Source organism: Protobothrops mucrosquamatus, unplaced genomic scaffold (assembly GCF_001527695.2).
Source record: "Protobothrops mucrosquamatus isolate PMUCROS unplaced genomic scaffold, P.Mucros_1.0 scaffold_11, whole genome shotgun sequence".
Classification (NCBI taxonomy): domain Eukaryota; kingdom Metazoa; phylum Chordata; class Lepidosauria; order Squamata; family Viperidae; genus Protobothrops; species Protobothrops mucrosquamatus.
Genome location: NW_015386087.1, coordinates 752,205 through 778,090, shown reverse-complemented (window position 1 = coordinate 778,090; position 25,886 = coordinate 752,205). Strand labels below are relative to the sequence as shown.

Genomic DNA, 25,886 nt, shown 5'->3' with positions numbered 1-25,886 from the left:
TTTGCTTCAGCTAGCCTTGCACTCCCTCTTATTGACCCACTGTGTGGGTGATTTTCACCTTGTCAGCATTCATGGCAGCAGGTTGTTGCAGTGGTGACTCTGACTCTTTCAGGACAAATCTCAAACTTCAGCAAGAATTATCATTCTTTCAACACTGGTGCTGACACAACATACCAGAGATTCTTTGGATCCCCGTCCATTCTAAAGTGATGCAGTTGAAGTGAGATTTCCGGTTCAGCCAGCACCTCTTCCCCTTGACCTGCCAATACATTGCAAAGTTATTGTTGGTTGAAACAAGAAAGCTTCAGCCAGTCTCACCTCCCCTGAATGGATCATAAGGAGATCATGTGGAGTATTCAGGAGATAACAGTACATGGTCTTATCTCCCAGACTGCCTCTACAGAATATGGAGAAGTGGTGTGGAGTAGGAGCTTTACTGGGATGTTGCCTACTCCCCCAGATTCAATTTTGAAGAAAGGATAAATCTACCACTCTACCTGGAATCTGTTGGGTTCTACCTTCTATTTGAGCAGTTGGTAGACACTTTCCCCATTGGCAGGGAAATGCACAAGTCACTGCATCTTAAACTACCCACAGTAAACTGTTTTCATAGTGCCATTTATGATTATTGAAAAAGACTACAGCCTTTGTAGAGAGCCAATTTGTGCTATTGTACTTTATGTCAATTCATGGACTGGACAACATCTTTAAACTAGCTATCTGGATGACGATAAAACTCCTGAGAGCACTTTTAGACCAGTGACATTATTCAGGTAATCTGCAGTATGCATTCGAACAAAAAACTGAATCTTACCAGTGTGTGGGGTAGATAGGATATTTTGCGGTTATATAAACATGTTGGGAAAGGCAAGTATGAAGAGGTAATTATGGGATACTTTGTAGCCTGCATGTGTGATAGGAATGAAAAATGGAAATTATTTCCTGTCATCTCAAGCTCCTGGAAGATGTTTAATGATCAGGACAGAATTTTGCTTATGCTATATATTCTATGATGCTCCATTTAGTATAAAATCAGGGCAGAATATACATGCAGTTGTCATACAGGGGCAGGTTTGACAAAGGAAAAGAGAAATGGGGAAATAGCTGTAACTTTACCAAATTTCCCAACTTTAATCTGCTATGGAAACTGTAGCCCTTATAGAATTGAATGAAATTTTATGAGGAGCAGTGTTCTGTAATGGCCAATAAGGAACAAAGCATGATGTGGAATGGCTTTTATCGTAAAAATGCAAGTTTGCTCGAAACACAAATTATATAGGACATTATAAGAAATGCAGGCGTGAAGCAATGAACCTTTCTCACAGCTTTTCTGTGGTCTGTCACTCAGGTCACCGTTTTCTTAGGTTCCAAAATTAAAAGTAAGCCCTACTGATGTGGTTGGTGCGTGTATAAGAGAGAAAAGAAAATACAGGAAAGATTGCAACAGTTTTGGGGAAATGACTGAGCTGTGCTTTTGCTTTGCAAAGTGAATCCAGCCACAGTTCCGTAGAAAGCCTTATTTAAGGAGTAAGATCTTCCATTGTTTCTTACAGTTTGGCCTTAAATGACACTTCTTAATCCTGAAAGCCAGGTTTCTGCTAGAGGAAGGAAAGAGAAAAGCACAGCCAAATTTTCCCCTTTAAAAGAGGCCACTGAATATAAATCTATATGGGGGAATATTGTAGTAAATGAAAAATAGTAGCTGTTTATAAGTAGGAATAAAATGAGCATAAAATATTAAGAGAGGTCTGCTTCCAGTTAAGGTTCAAAATGTGTTTTCAATTAAATAGGAATTAGGATGTATTTTCAAGGAAGCAAGTTATAACCACCTGAGTTTTTCTACTCATGAGTTAAGCGCTAAGAAATGTTTAGCAATTACTGTTCTCTGAAACTTTCTCTTGTATCCATTTGTATTTTTTTCAGGATGGTGGTACTGCTTTGTTAGCTGCTTGTCAATATGGGCACATGAGAGTGGTGGAAACCTTACTAAAGCATGGGGCCAACATACATGATCAGCTTTATGTGAGTTTCCTTGAAATGTACATTCATTATTTCAATCTTCTTTTCCATCAGTGGTGAAAACTGTTTCCAGGATTCCATTTTTTTTAAGTTTTCACAAGAAAAATCTTAGAATGAACATGGTCTGTAAAGTACGGAAAACAGATCCCTCTTTTAATCGAAATAACACATTCCACCAGTACACACTGGAAAGATGACCGGTAGAGGTGCACTAATGTCCACTGTTCTTAGATCAAAATATTTATCTAAAGGCATGTAAGTATAGTTTATGTTAGGGATGTTCAAACAAAATTATATTGATTGAGAAAGTGATTAATAGCAACACATAGTAGTTTAAATTTATATTTTCAAGTTTAGACTGCATATCCCAAATGTATACATTAAGAGAAGGCCAGTGAATATAGAGTTGCTTTGCTTTCTGCATCAGTCTGTTCCACTAGCAAGAAGTTCTTCATCTTAAAATATAAAGTTATTTAGGTCCTGCTTTCTGGGGATAAAAAGAATAAATTGTTTCATTATCTATGTGACAGTCTCTCAAATAATTGAAGATATCTGGAACACCAAATTAATACAACCTCTTCCATATGTTTGCAGAATGAAATAATTCAGCTCTAGCTTGTTCATGAGATTGCCATAGCAATTAGATTCTTTTAATATTTCCTAAGTTAAAAAATAACTTCTCTTTACTTAGCAAACAAGAACCTCAGGTTTTTGCCTATCTCTCTACTATAGTGCTGCTTTAATTTATGCCATGCAGAGACTTTATTTAAAATGGTACAATCTACAATTCAGTAACCATAGTTTGCATAATGTAAATCAGAATGGGATTCTTTTAGCAGCTGAGGGTTGCCCTTGATTTTTTTCTTGGGTGAGAAACCCACTCAGGTGGTGGGTTGTGATGAAACAGGGGAGGGGAAAATTCCTTTACTCCAGACCTTTAAAAAAATACAGCTAACCCAAAATTGCCACTTCCAGTATTAAAGTACAATAGTACAAGTACAATTTTGACACAATAAAATGTTGCATCGAATAATTACCCCTGTATTTCAGGAAAAAAGTAGGAGGGGTATGTAGGAGCTGCACTAAAGCCTTGGGAGAGCTGCATGCAAACTATGGCTGCAAGGAAAGAGGTGTCTATGATTAGAGGTCATTTATATATCTATCTTCCAAGGTTCTGTACCTCGAATACAATAACTTGTGTAAGTATCCAATGTAATAATTGTTCACCAGAAATATTCATTTACATATCAATAAATTGGCATATCCCAACTAATTTTCATTTCCCTCTTTCTGTTAAATGATTTAAGGTAAACTCTTGGTTTAAATATATATATATATATTTAATGGAAAGACTTTTGGGGCACTGGACCTGAATGTGCAGCCTGGAATGAGCATGAGGGAGCAGTTAGAGAGCATACCGGTGGCAACGGTGCTGGGAGGGAGGAGATGGACAAGGATGGGAGGGGGAAAAGGTGTAGAACTGGAGTGCAAAAAAGAGGAGGCGGGACAATTAAGGCAATTACGGTCAGCCAGGAAGGATGGCCCTATCACACGAGCAATGAGTAAGCAGTTAGGCTAGCAAGGTTTATAAAAAGGAACTCCCCACCCCCTAAGCTTCACTCTGAGGACGCTGGCAGTGGACCAGCAAAAGCTAAGTTGTTTTTTAATATTGTAAATAGTTGTTTTTATTGTTTTTAAAAATCTTTTTAGCAATAAACAACTGGTTTATACCTCTCCCGGAGATCAAAGATTGTGTTATTGAACATATATACAGTATATATGAATAAACCTATGTGATAGAATGTAAATACAAAGATGATAAATAATATACATGGATAATGCAGCATTCCAACCAGTTTCTTATTGTCCCCCAGTATGCAAACCTATAATTGATTTCTCTATACTACTAATCTTTAAAAAAAATTAAAATAATTTTAAAAATCATCAACAGTAACTTTTTTCTGCAATAATGTCTGAAAACTTTCATTTGTAATATACTCTTTATTATACACCTGTATAAAGCAAGCAATGATTTCGCTTAAAATTCAGAGACAGCTGTTTAGAGTGGAATAATCATGCAAATTGTGCAAGGTTGCTTCATACAGCAGGATTTTCCCCACTTAGACCCCCTAAGGAACAAATATGGCAAAAAAAAAATTATGATTATTGTATTCCAAAAAATTTAAACCTTTGGCATTTTGTTGCAGTGCTTTTTTCTCTCTCAAAAAAAATGACTTGGATTGCTCCTTATTTCTATTCACCCCAGAATCTGTTGGTGATGGATATTTGTTTCTTTCTGGACATTCCTGCTCTCCCTATTAGAGTAGTATATGAAGTTAGGCTGGAATCTTCTAGCCACTAACTGAGCCATGATACCTGCATCTAGCCACAGTACAAACATATCCTAGCAATCTCTTTATTTTATTGTCTTCATGAGCTTGCCTTCATGTCTGTAATTTGCCTTCATGTCTGTAATTTGTGAGTGGGGTTAGGCTAATCTGTCTTTGGCTATTACAGTTTGAAAATAGCGTTTTCTTATAAAGCAGGCTAGGTGCATGACTAGGCCAGTAAGTGCAGTAAGGAATATGGACAAACTTAGTGCTGGTATGGAGTAACCTACCCCTTGGATCTGAGGCACTTTTCTATACCACCATTCGTTTTTACTTCTTTTTTTTAATCCAGATTTTTGCAATTTGCTAGACAGCTGTTCTATGGTTGAGAAAGTATACGGTACTGAAATTCCTTACTTACTTTATCCTTCTCAATTTTGACTGGTTTTGCTCTTTTGCTTTGTTGCATGTGTACTGTAAAGCAGTAAAGGTTACCTGTCAAAATTCATTCTCTCTCCAAGCATCATAGATACCAATTCCTACATTATTGTCCTGATCTTCAAGTGGATTTTTGCTGGCAGGTTACATCTGGGAAGTTGGACTGAAGCTGAGGATTTTGCCCAGTGGTGGGATTCAGCCGGTTCGCACCACTTCGGCAGAACCGGTAGCTAATTTTTTGTTGCTCAGGCCCAAAATGGATTTCCGGAAGCGGCATCCACACAGAGAACCGGTTGTTCACATATTTGAATCCCACCACTGATTTTGCCCCTTGCTTTGCTTAACAAGTAACCTCCATATCTAAAATCAGCAACAAATGAGAACATAGGCCATAATTGCTGTAGGGAGGTTGACAGCATATGATAGATGAGTGATGTTTTTTGCTCAACCACTCTGAGAGGAAATGTACTGTACTGATCATAATATATGTAATGTTACCAGGAAGTTCCTCATCTTACAACATGTCTTTCCCATTCCCTCCTCTTTTTCACTTTTCTTTGCAACTGGGTAAAACATTCTCCTCTAATTATTCTCTTTACATTTTCAGGAAGGACAAGTTAAATCAAATACTTGATTTATATGCATCTAATAAAATATTTAAAAATCAAGGCAATGAATAAAACTAGGAAAAAATAAATTACATTATATGGTTTGTTAAATCAATAAAGTTATAAAAGAAAGGTAACAATATACAAACGAGCAGCGTATAGCTTTTGGTGCAAACTCTTTTTAAATTAGATCGTTTCAAAATTTTCAATAAAAAATTAATGGAAATCCTTAGTCAAGTTGTGTTTGATAGTCTTTAAATGGTTTGATATACTTCAAAGCAATAGATAAACAGAAGAACCTGGTTGCCATTTGTCATATTTGTTACTCAGCTGAGCTGATAAAAGGTTTCTGATTGGCAAAGTTCCTCTCTAGGCAGACCTCAAATACACCCTGATGGAACAATTACTCACAAAACAACTCCATTCTTTACATCAGGCATGTGAAACTCGCGATGTCACGTGACATTGTGTGACGTATCGGAGCTTTTTTGCCATTGCCGGCAATGGGGTGGGCACGGCTCCGGTATGATGAAACCGGCCTGCGGGCCAGCAGTTTGACACCCCTGCTTTACATTGACTACATTTCAAGCTAGGAGCAGACTAATTAAAGAGTATCTTTGTATTTTACTTTCATCAGTGTTTCAGAAAGAGTTGCATTAAGTGGCAGGAGGTGTTTAATGGATGTGGAAAACATTCTTAAGTACAAGTGGCATTTTAATATGCTTGAGGATTAATGGAAGAAGGAAAACATTCATTGGTTCTATTATGGACATTTTTATTAGTAAACAAGCTAATTATTTTTGTATTTCAAATTAAGGATGGAGCTACTGCACTTTTCCTGGCTGCTCAGGGAGGCTATCTGAATTTAATTCGGTTATTACTATCTTCAGGAGCAAAGGTCAACCAGCCAAGGCAGGTAATATTCAGCATTGTTAAGATATAGATTTTTTTTATTACCGACTTTATCTATTACATGCTAAAATTAATACTCAGTAGCTTATAATTACACATGCAACATCTTAATACTCAGTAGCTTATAATTAATTTTTCTGACTTTTAATATGGAAGTAAGTATTTGATAGACCTTGGGTTTCCATAATAGACTTTCTGCACATTGCTAAATTTGTTCTGATATTTGGCAATATGTAATGGTATGTGAAAGTGATCTTGGAGACGGGAAGGACAGCCACAGAGATTGGACAAGCAGTGTGTAAAAGGTATCTCAGTTCATACAGTAGCAGGGCATGGGAAGTGTTTCAGAAGAGAGCCTTCCTTGTTTTTGGAGAGTTAAAGGAAATGTGAGGGGGTCCTTGGTGCTCCCTGAGCTTGTTTTCTTGCAGGTATTTCATTACCAAACTATGCAACATCATCAAACTATGTAACATATTGGAAGGGATGGGATTTGCTCTCATTTTATATACTAGTGACTTGCCCTGTCAGTGCTGCTGGAAGTGGTGTTGGTAGTACCTTGATTAGCCTGTTTGTTTACTGTTTGAGTGGGATATTGCTTACCTCTTGATTGTTGGCCTAGTGTTAATCTTGGTGTTAATCTCTGCTCATCTGGGTGTTGATTGCTAGCGATGAGGTGTTTTGGTCTTATTGTTTCCTTTTTGGCTCTTTGATTGTCTCTGTGCTTGTTGATGGCTGATTTGCTCTAAGTGCTGGGCTTCCAGGAATTCTTTAGTGTTTTTGGATTTGGCATGGTCTAGGATACTCTCTGTTTCCCAATTGAACTATTGTTGAGTCGTTTAATATGTTATGAAATTAAAGAGTTTGCATCATGTCTTCAGCCTGCTAGTTGGTGTTCATGGATGTGCTCTGCTAGTCTTCTGCCTGTATGTCCTACATGGTGGCTGTTACTGTACACTGTATGCTGTTGTATGAGTTACTGTATGACTGTATGTTTTTCCTTTTGAGGCTATTGGGTCTTTTGGTTTACTTAGGAGGTTTTGGAGGACTTTCGTTGGTTTGTGTGCTATGGTGATGCCATGTGGTTGTAATAGACTGTTTATGGTTTCTAAGATGTTTTTGATGTATGGCAGTGTTATTCTTTTCACAGATTGTGTTGGTTGTGCTACATTGACATGACTGGTCAGCCTATTTTGATAAAGTTGCATCGGTATCCATTTGGATGGAAGATGTAGATAATCTATTTTTTTCTGATATTCAGGGTTGCTGTAGTGCATTTGTGCTCATTTAAATAGTGTTTTTCTCGTGGGAAGTTAGGTTGTTAGTTTGGTAGTGGAGCACTTGGTTAGTATGGCTGATAGATTTGTGCTTTAATTTGCCATCACTGCCTCTGAGGATTTCTAGGAAGGGTAGCATATTGTTTTCTATGTTTCTTGGGAATTTTATTTCTTTGAAGATGTATGTTATTGATGGTATGTTTTCTCCAGATGGTCCTTTGAGTATGACAAGATATCAACTACGTACCGGATCCATACTTTGGATTCTATGTGTGGGACTGCTAGAGATTCCTAGGCATTATGGTCTCTATGAGTCCTGAAAGCTGTAGTCCCAGTTCGATTTGTTGTATATTTGTCCATCAAGCTGAAAATATGTGGTCAAAGGTTGATGAGATCCATGATTCTGGGTATTTCAATCTTGATATATATGGTTAGATCAGGTGTGCTATATAGTATTGCTGTCATGGATTCTTTTGCTAATTCTGTGTATGCAGAGAGTGCTATCATATCAAATGAGAAAATGATTTCAACTATATTTCAACTATTTTCAGGTCTTTGATTCTTTGGAAGCATTTGTTTCCCTCTGTGAGGTGTCCAAGCTTTCTTGTCGGTTCTTCAGCGATGTTGTAGGTTGAGGTCCCTGGTAATGATACAATTGGATAGTTTAAAGGAAAGGAGAGGAGAAATATTTTAATGTAAGCTTACAATAAAAATAGAGCTAGTTCTCCTGTGCTTCTTGTCTAGACTACTTTGCATAGCTGCTCAGATATTCTTCTTTGAATTGTCAACCTTTTATTAACTAGAATCCATTTGTTCCAAACAGTGAAAGAGATATATGTCACTGAAAGGTTAGAGAATGCATACCAATTCAAAGAACCCAGCAGAACAGAACCCAGCAAATTTTTGATATATTTACATACATTTAAATATAATATAGTACAGTGCCATCTACTGAATAAAATATATTATCACATTATATTATGTAATTACTTATACAGCTTTTATTGCATTTTACTGATAAATATCACATGTAATATAGCATAAGCAAAGCAGTAGGTAACATCAGAATATACCTCAGTATAAATAATGCATTTATGTGACTAGTCCCACTTTGTAGTCTTAAATGCTTCCTTTCCAAGTGTATGAATCTACTACATGTACCCGTGTTTCCCCAAAAATAAGACTGGGTCTTTTTTTTTTTTTTTTGCTTCCAAAAGAGACACCAGGTCTTATTTTCAGAAGGGAGGGGTGTCTTTTCCACTCACCTCCAGCACGGAGAGCCCCACCCAGCCACCCCACTTCTTCTGCAGCTGAAGGAACAGCTTCATTCTGCAGCTCAGAATGGAGCCCGGAAGGCCTCTGCAGTCAATAACCGAGCAATGGATTCAATCGATAGCTCAGTTCTCGGCTGCAGAGGCCTTACGGAAAGGCCTGATTGCGAAATGCAGGCCTGTGGACGCCAGAGAAGTGGGCCGGCGAGAGGAGGCCTGGCTGCAAGGTAAGTGGGTGCAGAGCACATGGGGCAGGTCCACACCTACACCCTACCTTGATTTTTAGGTGTATGCCTCATCCCAAAACTTAGGCTTATTTTTTGGGTAAGGCTTATATTAAGCCCACCCCAAAAATCAAGCTAGGGCTTATTTTCGGGGTAAGTCTTACTTTTGGGGAAACACGGTAGTCCTCATTTAACAATGCTAATTGGGACTGGAAACTGTTGTTAAACAATGTGGTCATAAGCCATAAAACCATTTAACCATGCCATTTAGCGATGGCAGTTCCAGCAGCCCTGGTTGCCATCATTAAACAAGGACTGTGTAGGTTGTGTAAATGAGGACTTCACATGACCATGACTTCCAACTTCCTGCCAGCAGGACTTCACTTGTGGGTGGCTAGCAGGAAAGACTGCAAAATCATGATCACGAGGCTACACTGCATGGCCATATGTACATGTATCATTCATTCAGCCCATTGTAAGTTCAAGTCACTGAACATGTGGTCATTAAATAAGGAACATTTTCTTTGTTTGTCTCTGTGCACCCAGATATCCTATATAGAAAACTGATTATCTTTCTTTCCTTAATATCTTGATAAGTAAACCTCAAAATAATATATACCAATTATTGGAAGTAATTAGAAATTGGCTTATTAATTATAGGCCTACTTTTATCTGCCAACATGTGACGTATCATAACTGACCTGAAGGTTTCCCATTTCTTTTAATGTGTGGAAATACTTGTTGACATTAGATGCCATATAAAACAGAATTAATTCCTGTAATGATTATATTTTTTATTCATTTCACATACTCTTAGTTAACTCTTATTACTTTTGAAACAAATCAGCTTTAAATCATGGATATGAAATTTTCTTTTTTTCATCGACCGGTTCTGTACTATACTTCTTCTAATACACTGTTTGATAACTTTACAAACTTGGATTCAGCACTGCTTGATTCTGATTGAGAAGGTGACAAAACTGGTCTTTGCCCAGCTTTGGATGTTTTCTCAGCTTTATTGGGGAAGTGCTGCTATCCCTCATATGCCATGCTTTGATCACCTCATGTTTTATTAGATATTGTAAGCCATATGATGTTATTCTTGAAGAGCATCTACATGCAGCAGCTAATGCAAAATGGGTCAGCCAGACTGCTGTTTGCAAGCTGTTCTACTCTTCAGTTTATTCTAAGATATCTCAAAGTAGACTATACCAGTTTATGCTGGCATAGTTTGCTATTGGCTCAAGGACTGGTAGATAGTACTTTAATGTGGCTATCTAGAAGAGTCCATAGTCAAGAGTATTGTTGTTAATTTCATTGCCGCTTCTCTTAACATGACTAAGTCTGGATCTATCCTGAGTAGTTTTTAAAGAAAAAATACAGTGGTTCAGAGTGATGCCATTATTTCATATAGGCAACAAATATTTTGTCTATAGTATGCAAAGGTTTTTTTTCAGCTTGAAGACACGCTAATTTATATGCACAATTGCATTTCCACTTTTCCTGAATACTATTTATTTCCAAGGAAAGGATTTCATTTGGATATCCAGGTTCATTTTGTCCTTGAACTCCAGCCAGAATCTCATTGTAAACTGTCAGAGGTTTTTAGCACTGCTTGAATTGACTTGATTAATCCTGATCCATTTTTAAATTTACCTTCAGGATGGGACAGCTCCGTTATGGATAGCCTCTCAGATGGGACACAGTGATGTAGTGCGAGTGATGCTGCTCCGAGGAGCAGATCGAGAGGCTGCAAGACTTGTAAGCAAGCACTTTAGTTTTCTAGATTTTACGTTGAAAGAAAGAATGATTCTATAGTAAGGTTTATTTATGGTAATTTGGGTGTCTATTCTGGCTAGAATACTTTCTCAAGTATCTCTTGTTGCCTGGCACATTAGAAATTGTACTTACAGTACTTAAAAGTCCAACTGTTGCTTCATGACCAGAATTAACCAGAATGAAAGGAACTGTATTCTGAAAAAAATTGCTCTCCCATGGCATTCATTTACATTTTAAGTATGCATGTAAATATGTGTATTTATCTTACAAATGCATATCTTACAAATAACCCATAGAGTTCAGTTATTGAGTTTTTCATAACCCATGTTTCAAAAATCATATTTTAACTCTTTCCTCATATTGTATTTAACATTACTATGAAAGTAAAGTAAAGAAGGAAAGGAACCATAGATTTGATTATAATTATTTATGGCTTCTACTTATTAGGGAGAAGGTGAAATATAATGAAAGTTAAGGAAAATTTTAAAAATTATGAAAGGGAGGTTAGGATAATTGCAGTATTGTACATTATAGGACAGTGATGGCGAACCTTTTAGAGACCGAGTGCCCAAAAACTGGCCCCACCCCCTACCCCTGCCCCGTCCCCACCCCGCCTGCCCGCAGGGCCATTCACTGCCTCCAGGGCCCACCGCAGATCGCCCAGGCAGCCTAGCAGCGCCATGGCCACGCCCTCTGCCCGCGCCCCGCAGCATCAACTGTGCGGGATGGGCTGTGAGGGCAGAGTCTTGTCTATGCTGCCTGGCTGCCATATCCTTGGCTGCGCTGCTCCATGTGGGCCATGCTTGGGGGCGACTCTCCTCCAGGGGGGCTGCTGGTGAGAAGGGGGTCGTGGGGGGAAGCGAGACTGGGGCAACAGCATGTGTGTCCACAGAGAGGGCTCCAAGTGCCACCTCTGGTACGCGTGCCATAGGTTCGCTACCACTGTTATAGGAGGTATATACCATTGTATATACCATAGTAATTTTTATTAAAATTAGCCAAAGGTTGCAATTATGTGCTTGTTTTAAAGTTAATCTGAATGCCTCATTAGGTTATAAAAAATCAGCAAATGCCTACATTATACTTGTTAACAACATACAGTAGATGTCAGATTTATATCACTTCTTTTTTGAAGTCATCCTTGAATCACGTTATATAAACTGTTTATATTTTTATATAAATTAAAAAAAATTATGAATTATGAAGAAAGTAATATCTCAGTCACATCTAAAGAATGAGAGAAATCTTTCTGCATAAATTCTGAAGAGAGAAATGAAAAATGAAAATGAACTTGTGTGCAATAATATCCACTTCCTTCTTTCCTCTGTTTCTGTTGAAGGATGGCACAACTGCTTTACTTAAAGCTGCAACCAAAGGATATAATGATGTTATAGAGGAATTACTTAAATTCTCCCCTGCACTTGGCATCCTGAAGGCAAGTTTTGAGGGATAAAAACTTTGGAATGTTCAGAACTATAATTTATGACATATTGTAGAATAGAACTATAATGGATGTATTTATATCTTTTCTGTACTTTCTAGAATGGGACATCTGCCCTTCATGAAGCAGTTCTTGGTGGCAATATTAGAGCAGTAGCATTACTCTTAGAAGCAGGAGCAGATCCATTACTTAAAAACAAGGTATCATACTTTATTTTACACTTGCTACACATTTTCAACTGTAAAACAATTGGGCACAGTATTTTAAATTTTTAACGAAAACATTCTGAAAATTCTTAGATGGTTAAAAAAGACATTGAGACTCTGGAAAAAGTACAGCAGATGAGTAGAGAACTGGAGGCTAGAACATGAAGAACAGTTGCAGGAACTGGGTATGTCTAATTTAATTAAAAGAAGAACTAAGGGTGGCATGATATCCCAATATCTAAGGGGCTGCCACAAAGAAGAGGGTGTCAACCTTTTATTCAGAGCACCTGAAGGCACCACAAGAAGCAATGGATGGAAACTAATCAAGGAGAGAACCAACCTAGACATAAGGAGAAATTTCCTGACAGTTAGAACAACCAGTGGAATGGCTTACCTTCAGAAGTTGTGGGTGCTCCATCATTGGAGGTTTCTAAGAAGAAATTGGACAACCATTTGTCTGAAATAGTATACAGTCTCCTGCTTGAACAGGGAGTGCGACTAGATAGAAGACCTCCAAGGGCTCTTCTAACTCTTAATTTTGTTCTGTTCAGTTCAGCTGGAAAATAAAACAGCTATCCATTAGAGGGCAGCAGAACTTTTGGCAATAATTATTTGCATTCATTACAGTATGATGTTATTTCTGTCAGGACAATTTTTAGAAACTTTCATAATGTCTTAAAAACTACCAAATGTAGGACAGGTTTTCAATTACTGTTTCAACATTTTGTACTACTTGGGGGGCAAAAGGCATAGTTTATAGATAAAATTTATAAAAAAAATAGACATATTAAATGGTGAGCGATCTACCTAATCCAAAATTAATCACACCCTTCACATCAACAACTTTTCCTACCTGTAATATCTTCATTTTAACTGGGGAAGGCTTATAGCAGCTAGCCCCATCCATACTAAAACCAAATTTTCAATCTATTCACAACTTCAGCCTCCCTGGATTAGCCCAGGGAGACGTATGTGCTATTTTGCTGAAATTTATTCCAGATTATAATTGCCTTCACATAGAAGTTTCATGTAAATTTTAAAAAGCGTAATAAACTTTTGAAGCACTTCAAAGATCAATTGCCATTGAAGACAAAGGATTGTTTGGATTATTTCTTCCAAAGAAAATTGAAGTCATTTTGACTTCATACACATTACTACAATTCCAGCTAGGTAATTATGGTCATTTTTACGAAAGGCCAATGACAGGTCCAGGGAATTAAACGTAATCTGCCCATTCCTATGTATATCATCTAACTTCAATCTCCTTTAATCACCTCATTTGCTAAATTTATTGCATGCTGGCAAGATGACAAACTCTGTAAGTGACTTACCTTGATGAGTGACTACCAGGCTGAAGAGTAAAGGAAGCAAGCAAAGAAAATCTTTCTGCAACTTTTTTGCATTGAAGAAGCTGAAGAAAAAGTTCAGCTCAAAGAAAAATTGGCTAAAGCTGCCACCTCTGCATGCAGGCGGCTGGCTTTCCCAAGGCCTAGCAAGATCAAGGAGAGGTTTGCAGTCTCATGACAGCCAGCTGATCAGGGCAGAGGTCCAGCCCACAAGCGACTTCATCAATCAAACACGCAGGCTTATTTGGAGGTCTCTCCAACATTGGAACATGAGTCATAATTTAGCTTTTTCCCCTTACTGGGCTGTTTTTGACTTTGCAACACTTTTTGTTGCTTGTTTGCTTCCCTTACAGAAACAGCTGGGTGGCAATGACTTGTGTGTTCATTTAATGGTGGCATCAGGAGAGAAGGGGTAGGAGTAATTAAGTGAGGCGGTTCCACAATGGAACCATAATGGGCAAGGTCCATTACAGTCATAGGTCAAGAATTACCTGTGATCTATAACTGAATGCAAATAATCCTGTTGATTTGTGTCTTAAACTTGGATATCAAAGCTAAGCAGTGACCATCCTTTTTCTGGTTTTTCACTGATTTGTTTCTTTTTCAGAAAAATGAATTGCCTTCAGATTTGACAAAAAATGAGCGCATTCTACATCTCCTGCAACCTAGAGCAAAACACAGGAGGAATTAATATCGCTTGACATCATGAGATGATGAATCCTGTCCATATTAGGTATCAAAGTTTGGTTTCCTGTAGAAGCGAAAAAAGGTTGAGATTCAAGTATTTCCTGTCTCCAACTCTGTGAATGAAGTCAGGTCCTTCATGGAATGGTAGATTTAAGATCTGTTAAGTTGTTATGGTCACCAGGTTTTAGTTTCTGGCTTTGGAGTAGGGAAGACTGGTTCCACATTATAGCTTTCCTGAAAAGCAGCTCTCATTCAACTAGAAAAAGACTCTCTTTGCTTTAGTATACTGTATACCTTGCAGTAAATTTCCTAATTTGTCTCCAATATTGTAATAAATATTAATGCAAGTATGAAAAACATATACCTCTCCTACTGTTGCTGAACTACACCTCGCAACAACCAGATGAAAATTATGAGGGGTGCTGGGAGTTACACTTGTTTAATATCTTTCAGGTCACATATTATCCTAATTGTTCTAACCATTTTTTAAAAAACTATGTTGCATAAGCTCTGTTTTCTGTTGGATATTTTAGATGTTGAGATACACAAGTGCCTCTCAATAGGTTAGTGTCCTATGATGCATCTGGCTTCTTTGCAGTGATTAGACAACTATCATTTTACTTACACACACACACAGAGAGACACAGAGAGACTCACAGAGATACAAACACACATAATATTGAATTTCATTTTGTATCATTTATTACTGTTAACCTCAGAGACTTCTATGCAGATTTCCTATTATGTATGTAATTTTGGTTTTTGTGTATTTTTTCCATTAGGTATGTGTAAAATCATCACTCATAATATTTTTCATTTATGAATTACAATGTAAATTCATGTTTTGTACATCTAGGAAAAGCAAAATTTACTGGTTGCATTTTGTCACACATTTTATGCATTACAACAGATTTAATGGATGCCAAATAGCTTTTGAAAATCTGCTGAATGTGCATTGGTAGCAGGCCAATAAAGACATGAAATAAGGATTAAACAGAGTTACTTTCATTTAGACAGTTCTGTGTAATGACCATTTCTCATATCAGGACATGTTTGCCTAAGTATTTTTATGGAGACTATTATGGACACACCTTTAACATACTTATTTTCTATTTCAAGAATCCTGGCCAAGTATGTCACAGTATCTCCCCTATTTAAGTTAATTTGGAATACGAAGCTTTTATTTTGTGAATAATTTACTTTTCTCATTTTCCTTTTCTGGACATTTAAACCAACACAAAACTAATAGCTTTATTTTCTATGTATTTTCTATTTAGCTATACTATATTTCAGGGATTTGTCATCTTTATTTCAGTTGTTATGTCTACCATCTTTGTATTTTGTTTTATCACTAAGCATTCCAGTTTCTTTGGTTAAGACATTTCTAGTACAATAATATTAGCAATATTTAAACATCTCTACATGGTGTAGACTTTTGTAGTGTTCTTTTTTGTATAGTTTCTCCTGATTAATCAATATATACATGCCTTGGCAAGTTCTGCCCTATTTCTACTTCACACCAATATTTTAAACAATATATAACCCTTAAAAATGATTTTAACATTTTTCACTTTGTGTTTGGTATCTTCTTCACTATTTCCCCAGAAATAAGTTCTCAAGCTGTTCTGTTTCTGATAGTATTGAATATTGTTGAGATTCATTTAATTGTATTTACACATAGTTCATCTTTTTCCTACAAATATGAAAACTTCCAAATATTCTCCAAAACCTGCAATGAAATCTTTTTTCTTAACATTGTGTTCATATTTGGATATCTTCCACATTAAAACAAAACACTCCTGACACACAATCATGAAACTCCAACTAGCAATCTTTTTTTTCCTAACCAGAATATATTTCTAACAGTCGCCTTGCTGACTTTTTCAGTGAAGCGGACAGACCTATACACTATTCATCAGGAATTACTAGCAAAACAATTCTGCAACTACCATTTCTTTGCAGGGTGAGGCTTTTCCATTTTTGCCTTTTGTCAACCTTTGTCACAGTCTTTTTTATTACAAGTATAACTTTGAATTGCCAATTATTGCAGTTGTAATAATTCAAGTGAAAAAGCAAATAAGGAATTTAATTTTCACAATGAAGAAATGATTACATTGAAATAATTTTGAGTTATTTTTAATTCAATTTATTTCAGTGGGTCTACTCATAAATACATATCCTATCAGATATAAGCCATTTCAATACATTTTTTTTACTGTCTGCTCCTAAAATAAAGCTAACTATATTAGTAACATAGTGCCTAATATATAACAATTTTACATCCTCCTGTATATTAAACAGTAAGCTTTTTTCTTCTTTATAATTTATTTGGTGTAATTTTCCAAAAGCATTTGACTTGAGTTAGTATATTATTCATACATTGCAATATACTATTTAAGTGCTCTCACCTACTAAATTGCTGTGTTAGATAAACATAGCAAAGTTCAAGGAAAGATTTTGGGGGCAGATATCTAAGGCCCTGCTCAGCATAATGAGGATATTTTCCAAATGATCTTTCTGATATGTGGAACACTGTTTTTTTCTGAGTAAATACATAGATGACTGTTGTGAGTGAACTAAATACTGCTATCTAAAGAACCCTTTTCTCTGGAAGATCATTAAGCTCCAGTAAAATTATTAGGGCCAAAGACTAATTTCTTAAGTTCTACATATCTGAGCAGAAGTACTAAAAATCGTAATAATAGCCAAGTACTGGTCTTCCATGATGTATTCTTCCCTGCAACATATATTAGCCATGAAATACATACATACATATATTATGAACAATCCATTTATTTTTAGTATTTATGAGCCTTTGTATATTAGTTGTATTCCATTGGTCTTACTGAATATATATAACACCTATTAGGATAATTGATGTCAATATATGGTGCCTTATAAAGTCTTTTTGTGTCTGATAATTGCAATAGCAAACTAAAAATAACTGTACAGTATGCAGTCTTCCTTTCATGTTTACAGCTATGTTAATAACAGATAAAACATCTATCAGCACAAGGAGTCTTCAGTATAATTCTCAGCATGGTATTATACATAGCTGGACGTACAATTTATATCACCCACTTTGAAAATCAGTTTTTGTCAATTTCAAAGTCAGTTTCTATATTTAGGAGAATAACTTTGGATGAGGTTTAGAAAATGTTATTATCAGTAATAGAACGGGTTCAAAGGACAGTATCAAAATTCAGGAAGCACTAGTCAAGATGAGTCAATGGATAGAAACTAGTAAGATGAATTCAGGAAGTACAAATGCAAAATCTTATGTTTGGGCAGGCAAAAAAATCAAACTCATCAGAATTGGATGAGCCATATAGGGTAACAGTACATTAAAAAATGATGGGTATCTTGGTGGATCACATAAACCAAAAGTGTGATGCAGCGGCAAAGAAAGAAATAATTAAAATAAAGAAAATAAATGCAATCCTGGGCTACACCTGCCGGAAATATAGTATCAAGATCAAGAGAAGTCATAATTCTCTAGTTTGCATTGATTAAGCAAGACCTGGAATATTGTGTTCTGTTCTGAGTACCGCACATTCGGAAATACATTGACAAATAGAGTGTATCCAAAAAAGAACAACCAAGAAACAGGTAAGGGGAACAGTTGGAAATTTTGATATTTTTAACCCATAGAAAAAAATAGGCAATGATTAATCTGTCCTGGAACTGGATAACTTCTAAATCAATATTTTTTAAAGATATTTTATTGATTTTTTTTAACCTAAACACCTTAATATTTGGTAAACAGCTTGTTGTCTGCATTTATATTTACAAAATAATCATTAACAGTTAGTTTCTATATTCCAAAATCCACATAATAGCTTTGCTTTATTTTCTCATCTTCCAATAATAATCTCTTTGTAACCTTAAATTAATACAATTCTTACTAATTTGATAGGTAACAATTAAATATAAAGATTTTTCTAAAATTTCTACCAATAATAATCACATCAATATCATGCTTCTTTTCTTGGTCACCTTGGCTGCCTCATCATAAATCCTGTTTACAATTCTTGTTTAAATTTATTTTCCCTACAATGTTCAAAACATTTATACTGGTTAAAATTTTCCCAGAATTAATTACCTTAAAATATTTAAATCTATTTTCATGTCTTAAAAAATAAGTAAGAAAAAGACACAAAAGAAAGATATAGAAAAAGAAAAGACGTGAGAGAGAAAAAAAAAAAAGGGAAAAAATAAGAAATATACTACTTAAAATACATATCCCTCTTAAACTAGTATACACCTATTTCCAATTTTTTTCTGTTCTCTTTACCCATAATTAAATCTAATCATCTAATCTTTTAACTCTATTCAAAACATTTTTCCTCATTTTTAGTTATCCATTGAAATTTTCTTAAAATCAATTATATTTAAATACCTAAAACATTTCCTTTATGTTGATCATCCCACACATTTTTATAGTTCTCATATCGAAAAACAAAAGAAAAAAAAGAAAAAATATTATCTTACTTCAGCGGTTCTCAACCTATGGGTCGCGACCCCATTTGGGGTCGATCGACCATTTCACGGGGGTCACCAAGCAAGGCTGTCCGCCATTTTTTCCCCCTTTTCCGGTGGGTGCCTTACCTTCCTTGAGCTGGGCCAGCTGGTGGTCGGCCTGCTCTGTCTCTGCCGCTTGCCAGCTACGCCTCGGCCGGCGCAGGGGGCAGAACCACGCATGTGCGGCGCTCCCGGGCAGGGAAAGTCCTCGACTTACAACCGGTTGGGTAGTCCTCGACTTACAACCGGTTTAGTCCTCGACTTACGACCGGTTTAGTCCTCGACTTACGACTGGTTTAGTCCTTACTTGGAGGGTTCATCCCTCTTAAACTAAAATCTTTCTATTTCTTCAGCCATATTCAAGCAAGTATTTAATTTTTAAATATTCCCTCTGATATACCCCATCATCTAATTCCTCAATTCTCACTTTAGCCCTCTTTTTTTGCCAAGCATCTTTCCCAATCAATATATTCCGTTGCATCAAATAATCTTTCCATAATCTTGTAAATGTTGTTGTAGATATAGTAGGCAAATCAAACATCATGTCTTTGTAAAAAGATTTTGCCCCTTCATATTCATTGAAGATTTCTCTCATTATCCCTTGTCTCCCTGTTTCTTCTGGTACTCCCAACAGCTCAGCAATCCATTTTGTCAAATCTTTTTCCTTATCCTCAAATTTACTTTGTGGTCTTAGAGTACAAGTTATCTTTTCCATGTTCAATGTTTCTTGTAGTCATTCTCCACTTGAGTCTCCACTAGCTTATATTCAATTGTCTGCTTTACATGTTTGTCTGCTTTTTTTTTTGTTTTCTGATCATTTGATTGTTGTGACGTTAAATTGAGAATGCATTCATTTAAATTTTCAAATTCATTTTTAATTTCCTCATGGTTTGAAGTTAATATCATTTGCATTTGTTGTAACAGAACATACATTTCCTCCTGGTAAGTATTTATTTTTTTCTTAGTATGCTCTTTCTGCAGATCTCTGATGCTCCATAATGACCAAAAATCCTTTCTCTGCCAATCACTTTAAAGTCACAATTTAAAAAATATTTATAATCCAGGAAGGTCAATTTTTTCTAAGTTTTATAATTCTCACTTTGTAGATAGTCCACAATGTTTTCTTTTGTTACAGCTGCTCTTTGTTTAATCAAAGCCCTGAAGGTCATGACAACAGGCTTTTCTTTCTGGGCTGTATATTTAGGGCAGTATTTCATCCACCACTAGATGTCCATCTTTCAATTTTCTGTATTTTTATCCCCTTAAACTTAATTCGCTGCTTCCGTTTATAGGAGGGTGGAACAAAGACCCCCCTCACTTTCAGAGAATTTTTTACCTCTGGGTTTTTTTTTTCCTCAGGAAATCAGTCAAGTAGAAGAGAGAAAATCAATATTCTTACTCAGTTCAGTCACACTGTTTACAATCATGCTTAGTGCTTTTTGGCTTCGGCTGCATGCTAGCCTTTCTTCTGTCGGTTTTTGGAGAGCTTTCCCCAGACATCCGGATCAACCACCGTTTCCCCAGGATCGGTGGGGCTTCCCTCCTTCCTTGCCACCTCTCCGGGGTGGCTTTGGGCCCATTTAGGGTCCCCAAACAGAGAAATCAGCCGTAAGGATCGGAGTGTCTCGATCCCTCGGCTGTTGCGCTAGCTGCGCAGAACCGGAAGCCTCTAAAGTCTAAATCAATATTTTCTCTATCTTTCTATAACTGAACCTAAATCTATTTTTCCCTATAAATCCCTCATGATTGAAGATCCCATGTCAAGACTTCCACTACATTTCCTACTTGGCCTGCTGATATCTCACCCCATGCCAATATTTTAACCAGAAGACAAAATATTCCCCAGATATACCCACTATCCCAGTGAGACAGTTACAGATCCCAAACACATTATTATAATAATGATGCTGGTGGTTTGTAGCATACATCATCCTATTTATTATAAAAGTATGTTTTTAAATTGGACAAAAAAATACGAGGGCATACAGGTAGTCCTCAACTTATGACCACAACTGAGTCCAAAATTTATGTTGTTAAGTGAGAAATTTGTTAAGTGATCTTTGCCCCATTTTACGACTTTTCTTGCCACATTTGTTAAATGGATCACTGCAGTTGTTAAATTAGTAACATGGTTGTTAAGTGAATTTGGTTTCCACATTGACTTTGCTTGTCATAAGATTGCAAATGCTGATCCCTTGACCTCAGGACACTGCAGCCGGCATAAATATGAGTCAGTTATCAAGCATCCAAATAGTAAATCATGTGACCTACAATGGTCTTAAGTATGAAAAATGGTTATGTCATTTTTTTTCAGGGATGTTGTAATTTCGAATGGTCACTAAGTGAACGGTTGTAAGTTGAGGACTACCTGTATTGATATTTTCTGATATGAGATAGAGTCCTTTGTTCCTAAAGAGTTTAAACCATATGTCCAGCTATATACTATGAAAATGTCAATAAAATGTGTGTCATCTAACATAGCCCGACTATAACCTAGATTATACAGGGTTTTTCTCAGAAGCCTTTTCATAAGGGACATCTAATACAAGCATACAAAAAATAAATATGTCTGGGCTTCTTTGTATCATATTATTTAAGTAAAATTCTATCTCCGGATTTCAGTTTGGAAAAGACTTTAATAGGATTAGTGCTATGGTCAAGAGGTATTTGTTGTATGTTTGCTGTCCAATGAGAAGCACTTCAGGTTGCTTTTTTCAACAGCAAGCTATCATACCTATCCACAAATGCTTAACTACAATATCCTGGTTGTTATCTGTTGCAGTGTCCCAGCATAACTAAGTATAAACAGATTTGCTTGAAAGAACATATTTGGCCTCTTTAAAACTGCAAGCAGATGGCTATATTCGAAGGTCATCTAGCAGCAAACAAATGCCATAGTCTGCTCTTTCCTCTTGTGGATTGCAAAATATATAAATTGCTTCAAAGGAAGTTAGGGAAAGCACTTGCACTGTGGTTCCCATATTAAACATGATGTAGAATAACCTTGCAGCTGCCCCGAGGTTATACCAACTTTACAAAGGATCAAGGAAAGTGTTATCCTATTTCCAATGACACTAAGCCTTTTCTAGAACACACTACAGTACCTTTCCCTCTGCATTTGTAGATGTAACTATATTATCTTTTTGCACAGATCATGTTCCAATGCCTCTGAAGAAATTGAAACTTTAGAATTGGTCTCTCTGAAGTGTATATTTTACAAGAAATTGTGCTTTCAACTAATCCAATCCTTAACAAATAAGACTGCTTGACCATTCTAACCAATGGTATTTCATTTTTTTCCTAACAGGGAAATACTCTGAAATCATTATATATTTGCTAAATTCTATGTCTAAGTCATAAAGCTTGCTATGTGTTCAGACCTGATAATAGTAGGTGTATTTTGTATTTGATATTATAATTTAAATTATTGTATATACCCAACATTGGAGGGTGAATTCACCTTTATAATTGATGAAGCTTTCTTACTGCTAACTTTTCTGTGGAATTCTCATCATGTCAAAATCCCATCAGTGTCATTTTATTTGAAGGAAAAAATGGTAATGATGCTTTTAAAATGTTATTTTGTCTTAAGTGTATTTGGGAGATATTTTAAATGTAAATGGGACAAGTGTTATACTGCTATTTCTGAGAATTAAAAAAATTAAGTGCCCCATAAATCAATCTTCTCCAAAGTGGTATCCTCTGGGCTTCGATATTAATCCCAACCAAACATACTCAGGATCCAATATATATATATATATAATACTAGACTGGAAAACAGAGTTATAAATCATGAAAAAAATACAAAACTGACATAAAAGATTTTTCAACAAAACAAAAAAAAGTTTCCATAATGTTTATAACGTACTGACTTATGCATGTTTTCAGTGGTCTCATTGCTACAGAATTATCTATATCTATTCAAAACATTGTAAGCTTCATTTTACTCCCGTAGTGGCGAACCTATGGCACGCGTGCCACAGATGGCACATAGAGCCCTCTCTGTGGGCACGTGCGCCGTCGCCCCAGTCCTAGGCCTTCAGCTCAGTTTTATAAAACCTTTTTGCTTTAGGCCTCCGCTGCAGTGTGCAAAAAAAAAAAAAGGTTCAATCAATTTCAACTTCTCACAGAAAAAAAAAGATCTCGCAAAGTTGGAATTGATTGAACTTTTTAGTCCCACCCAATCTGCCGTTACCACCGCAGTCACACCCACCCAATGGTCCATACCCACCCAATAGGCCATGCCCACCCAATGGGCCACGCCCACCCAATGGGCCACACCCACTGAGTGGGCCATGCCCACCTGGCACCCAATGATACATAAGTGGGTTTTGGGTTGCAGTTTGGGCACTTGGTCTCTATTCTATATTGAATATTTCAAAGCAGAAGATTTGGGAATCTTATAAATGGATTGGACTGGAAAATCTATAGGTTTGTTATAGCTCTGAAGTTTTAAATAAAAACTTTAACAAAACTAAAAAAAATTATTTGCATTATTTATATTCTTGACAACTAATGAATATATGTGAAATATTTTTCTTTCAGCAATTCATGTGTCTATCAGCATATAGTTCTGAAGCTTGCGAAATACTTTGGTTGCTATAGGTGCTGAATGTTATTTATTCATTCTGAGTCAGATGACAGATTCAGATTAGAAACTTCTGTTATCCAATACTAACAATTGCAACACTAATCATGCCACTATACGTCAGCAGTATGTACACAAACAACATATTAGACAAAATTTCATCTGTGCTGCAACCCCAGTAAAACCTATTGTATCCTGCCACACAGCTGATAAACTCTATCATACAATGGGACTGCCTAAAATTCTATTAAGAACAGGAACGTGCAGTTTGGGCCACATGCATATGTATCTAGAAAAAACTCTGCATTGAAATCAGCTGGGTTCATTTCTATAAAAATATGCACTGATAGAAGTTTAACATCCTTGGTGCCATCTGGGGAATTGTCAAAATTTTTGCAACTCTAGCAGTGTTTACCAAAACTATTGGAAAACACTGTATGTAGAAACTGCCTATAAGTTTATTAACCAAAATGAATCTTTCATATTAGTAGTAGGCTTTTCTTCACAAATGTTTTTAAACTACAGTACTGAAACAAATTATAAATAAAATGATTGATGGGGTTCTTCAGATGCAATTACTTTTGTATGAAGTTATTTCTCTGTAGAATTCCACGTGACTGTGGGAATTGTCAGTAGATTACAGATATACGAGTGCAACTATATATCTTAGAATACAGGAATATTAAAATAGTAATATGAACCTTCAGAGTTACATTTGATCATAGACCATATTACAAATTTTATATATTTATAGCTATTTTTTCCTCTTATGAAATGCTGAAATGTACATGCAAATTAGTTATGAATAAAAATCCATATGCATATAATGCAAGCCCTTAACATAACCATATACGTTTATACATAAATACATCACATATGCTAGCCGTACATGCAGCTGTGTACAACAAAGAAAACTAACAATAAAAAACAGATATTCAAGCCTGTCAAGAAATGACACTTTTTAAACAAAAGATTTTTAGAACAAACCTATTACTTGTTAAAAAAAATGACTGAATTTAGATGAGTTAGATTCACATGAGTCTGCTGACCAGACACATCACACGATGAACAAGCTTTCAAAACAATTGCTTCTTCTTGAAAATCTCACAAAGCTTTGTTTGTTTTCATATTTCAGACTCAAATTGCTAACATTGGATTCCAATTCAGTTTTGCTGAACTAAAAAGACATTATTTTTAAGGGAGTCATCTTGCAACACCAATTTAAAAGTGCCCCCTTGAGAAATTTAATCATAAACACAATTTATTTTGCATATTTTATCTTTTTTAATGGAAATGACAGATTTAACTCTGATAATGTGGACCTCAAGTGAAAAATGTGGATTGCTCTCTTTGATGGTCCAATGGATTGTTTTCTTGGCTATGCATGATATTCTCAGGAGATTCTCCAACCTCAAAGTTCAAAAATGTTTTCCATATCAGTCTAACTTTCACTTCCATAGTCTAACTTTCACTTCCATACAGTAACAAAGAGAAACCATGGCTTGCACAATTCTAATCAGTGCAGATATATAGGCATCTGGGTACTTGAGTATCTTTTGCAAGGCCTTCATGGCTGCTCTAAATACTAGGAGGCAGCATATTTCTTGATTGCTGAATTAATGGAAATACTTGATATTTACTGATTTATGAACGGAAATAGTTCATTTCATATTTTTAACGGGAATACTTCAAATACGTATCGCTGTCACTTGGTATCAAGGTTTTCTATTTCAGCATTATCTTCACAGCAGCCCTAACAAGGCAACACAAAATAAAAGTACATTCTCAGGAAAAGAAAACGGCAGCAAGATTAACATTTGAGCAGATGCATTTGGAATTCAATTATGCGGGGGGGGGGGGGAAGGGGACTCACACGACCCGTCACACTGAAGTCACTGACTGCGACGCGAAGATGCAGTCCTAATATAAGGCAGCCAGAAGTCCGTGAGACTTACTTTGGAGCAGCTACACCCAAAGGACTGAGCTCGGGGAACGGGCCAAAACGAGTCCCCCAAAGGACTGGGCGTGTTTGTGGGCAGGGACGAAGGGTAGCGCGTGCCGGTGGCGTGAGAACGAGAAGGCGCCACCTCACCAGAAAAGGCGAGCGACTCTCTGAGCGAAGGCGGAGCCGACCGTCCCGCCTGCCGGCTTCAACTCCGGAGGGGGAGGGGACAGCCGTCTGGGTGCCTCCCTCCGGTGGCTTTGCTCACCACTAGCAACGCCTCGCGTAGAAAACCAGGAG

The 25,886-nt window shown here is 36.5% G+C and overlaps 1 protein-coding gene and 1 long non-coding RNA gene across 3 annotated transcripts in view; one reads left to right on the top strand and one right to left on the bottom strand.

Moving 5' to 3' along the window:
• Positions 1-15,526, top strand: part of ANKRD29 (ankyrin repeat domain 29) — a 31,522-nt gene extending 15,996 nt beyond the window's left edge. Inside the window, exons 5-10 of the mRNA XM_015821629.1 lie at positions 1,924-2,022; positions 6,213-6,311; positions 10,739-10,837; positions 12,195-12,290; positions 12,398-12,496; positions 14,456-15,526. Coding sequence (XP_015677115.1) covers positions 1,924-2,022; positions 6,213-6,311; positions 10,739-10,837; positions 12,195-12,290; positions 12,398-12,496; positions 14,456-14,539 — 576 coding nt within the window. The 3' untranslated portion in view covers positions 14,540-15,526. The remainder of the gene's footprint in view (positions 1-1,923; positions 2,023-6,212; positions 6,312-10,738; positions 10,838-12,194; positions 12,291-12,397; positions 12,497-14,455) is intronic.
• On the bottom strand, positions 7,463-25,624 carry LOC107292595. Of its 2 annotated transcripts, none has more exons than XR_001549005.1 (3): positions 25,600-25,624; positions 12,897-13,058; positions 7,463-8,221 (listed from the first exon to the last, which is right to left on the bottom strand). It is a non-coding gene; the product is annotated as an uncharacterized LOC107292595 (long non-coding RNA). The 2 variants fall into 2 exon arrangements; XR_001549004.1 differs by lacking the exon at positions 25,600-25,624 and adding an exon at positions 13,834-13,873.
• Between the last annotated feature and the right edge of the window lie 262 nt (positions 25,625-25,886).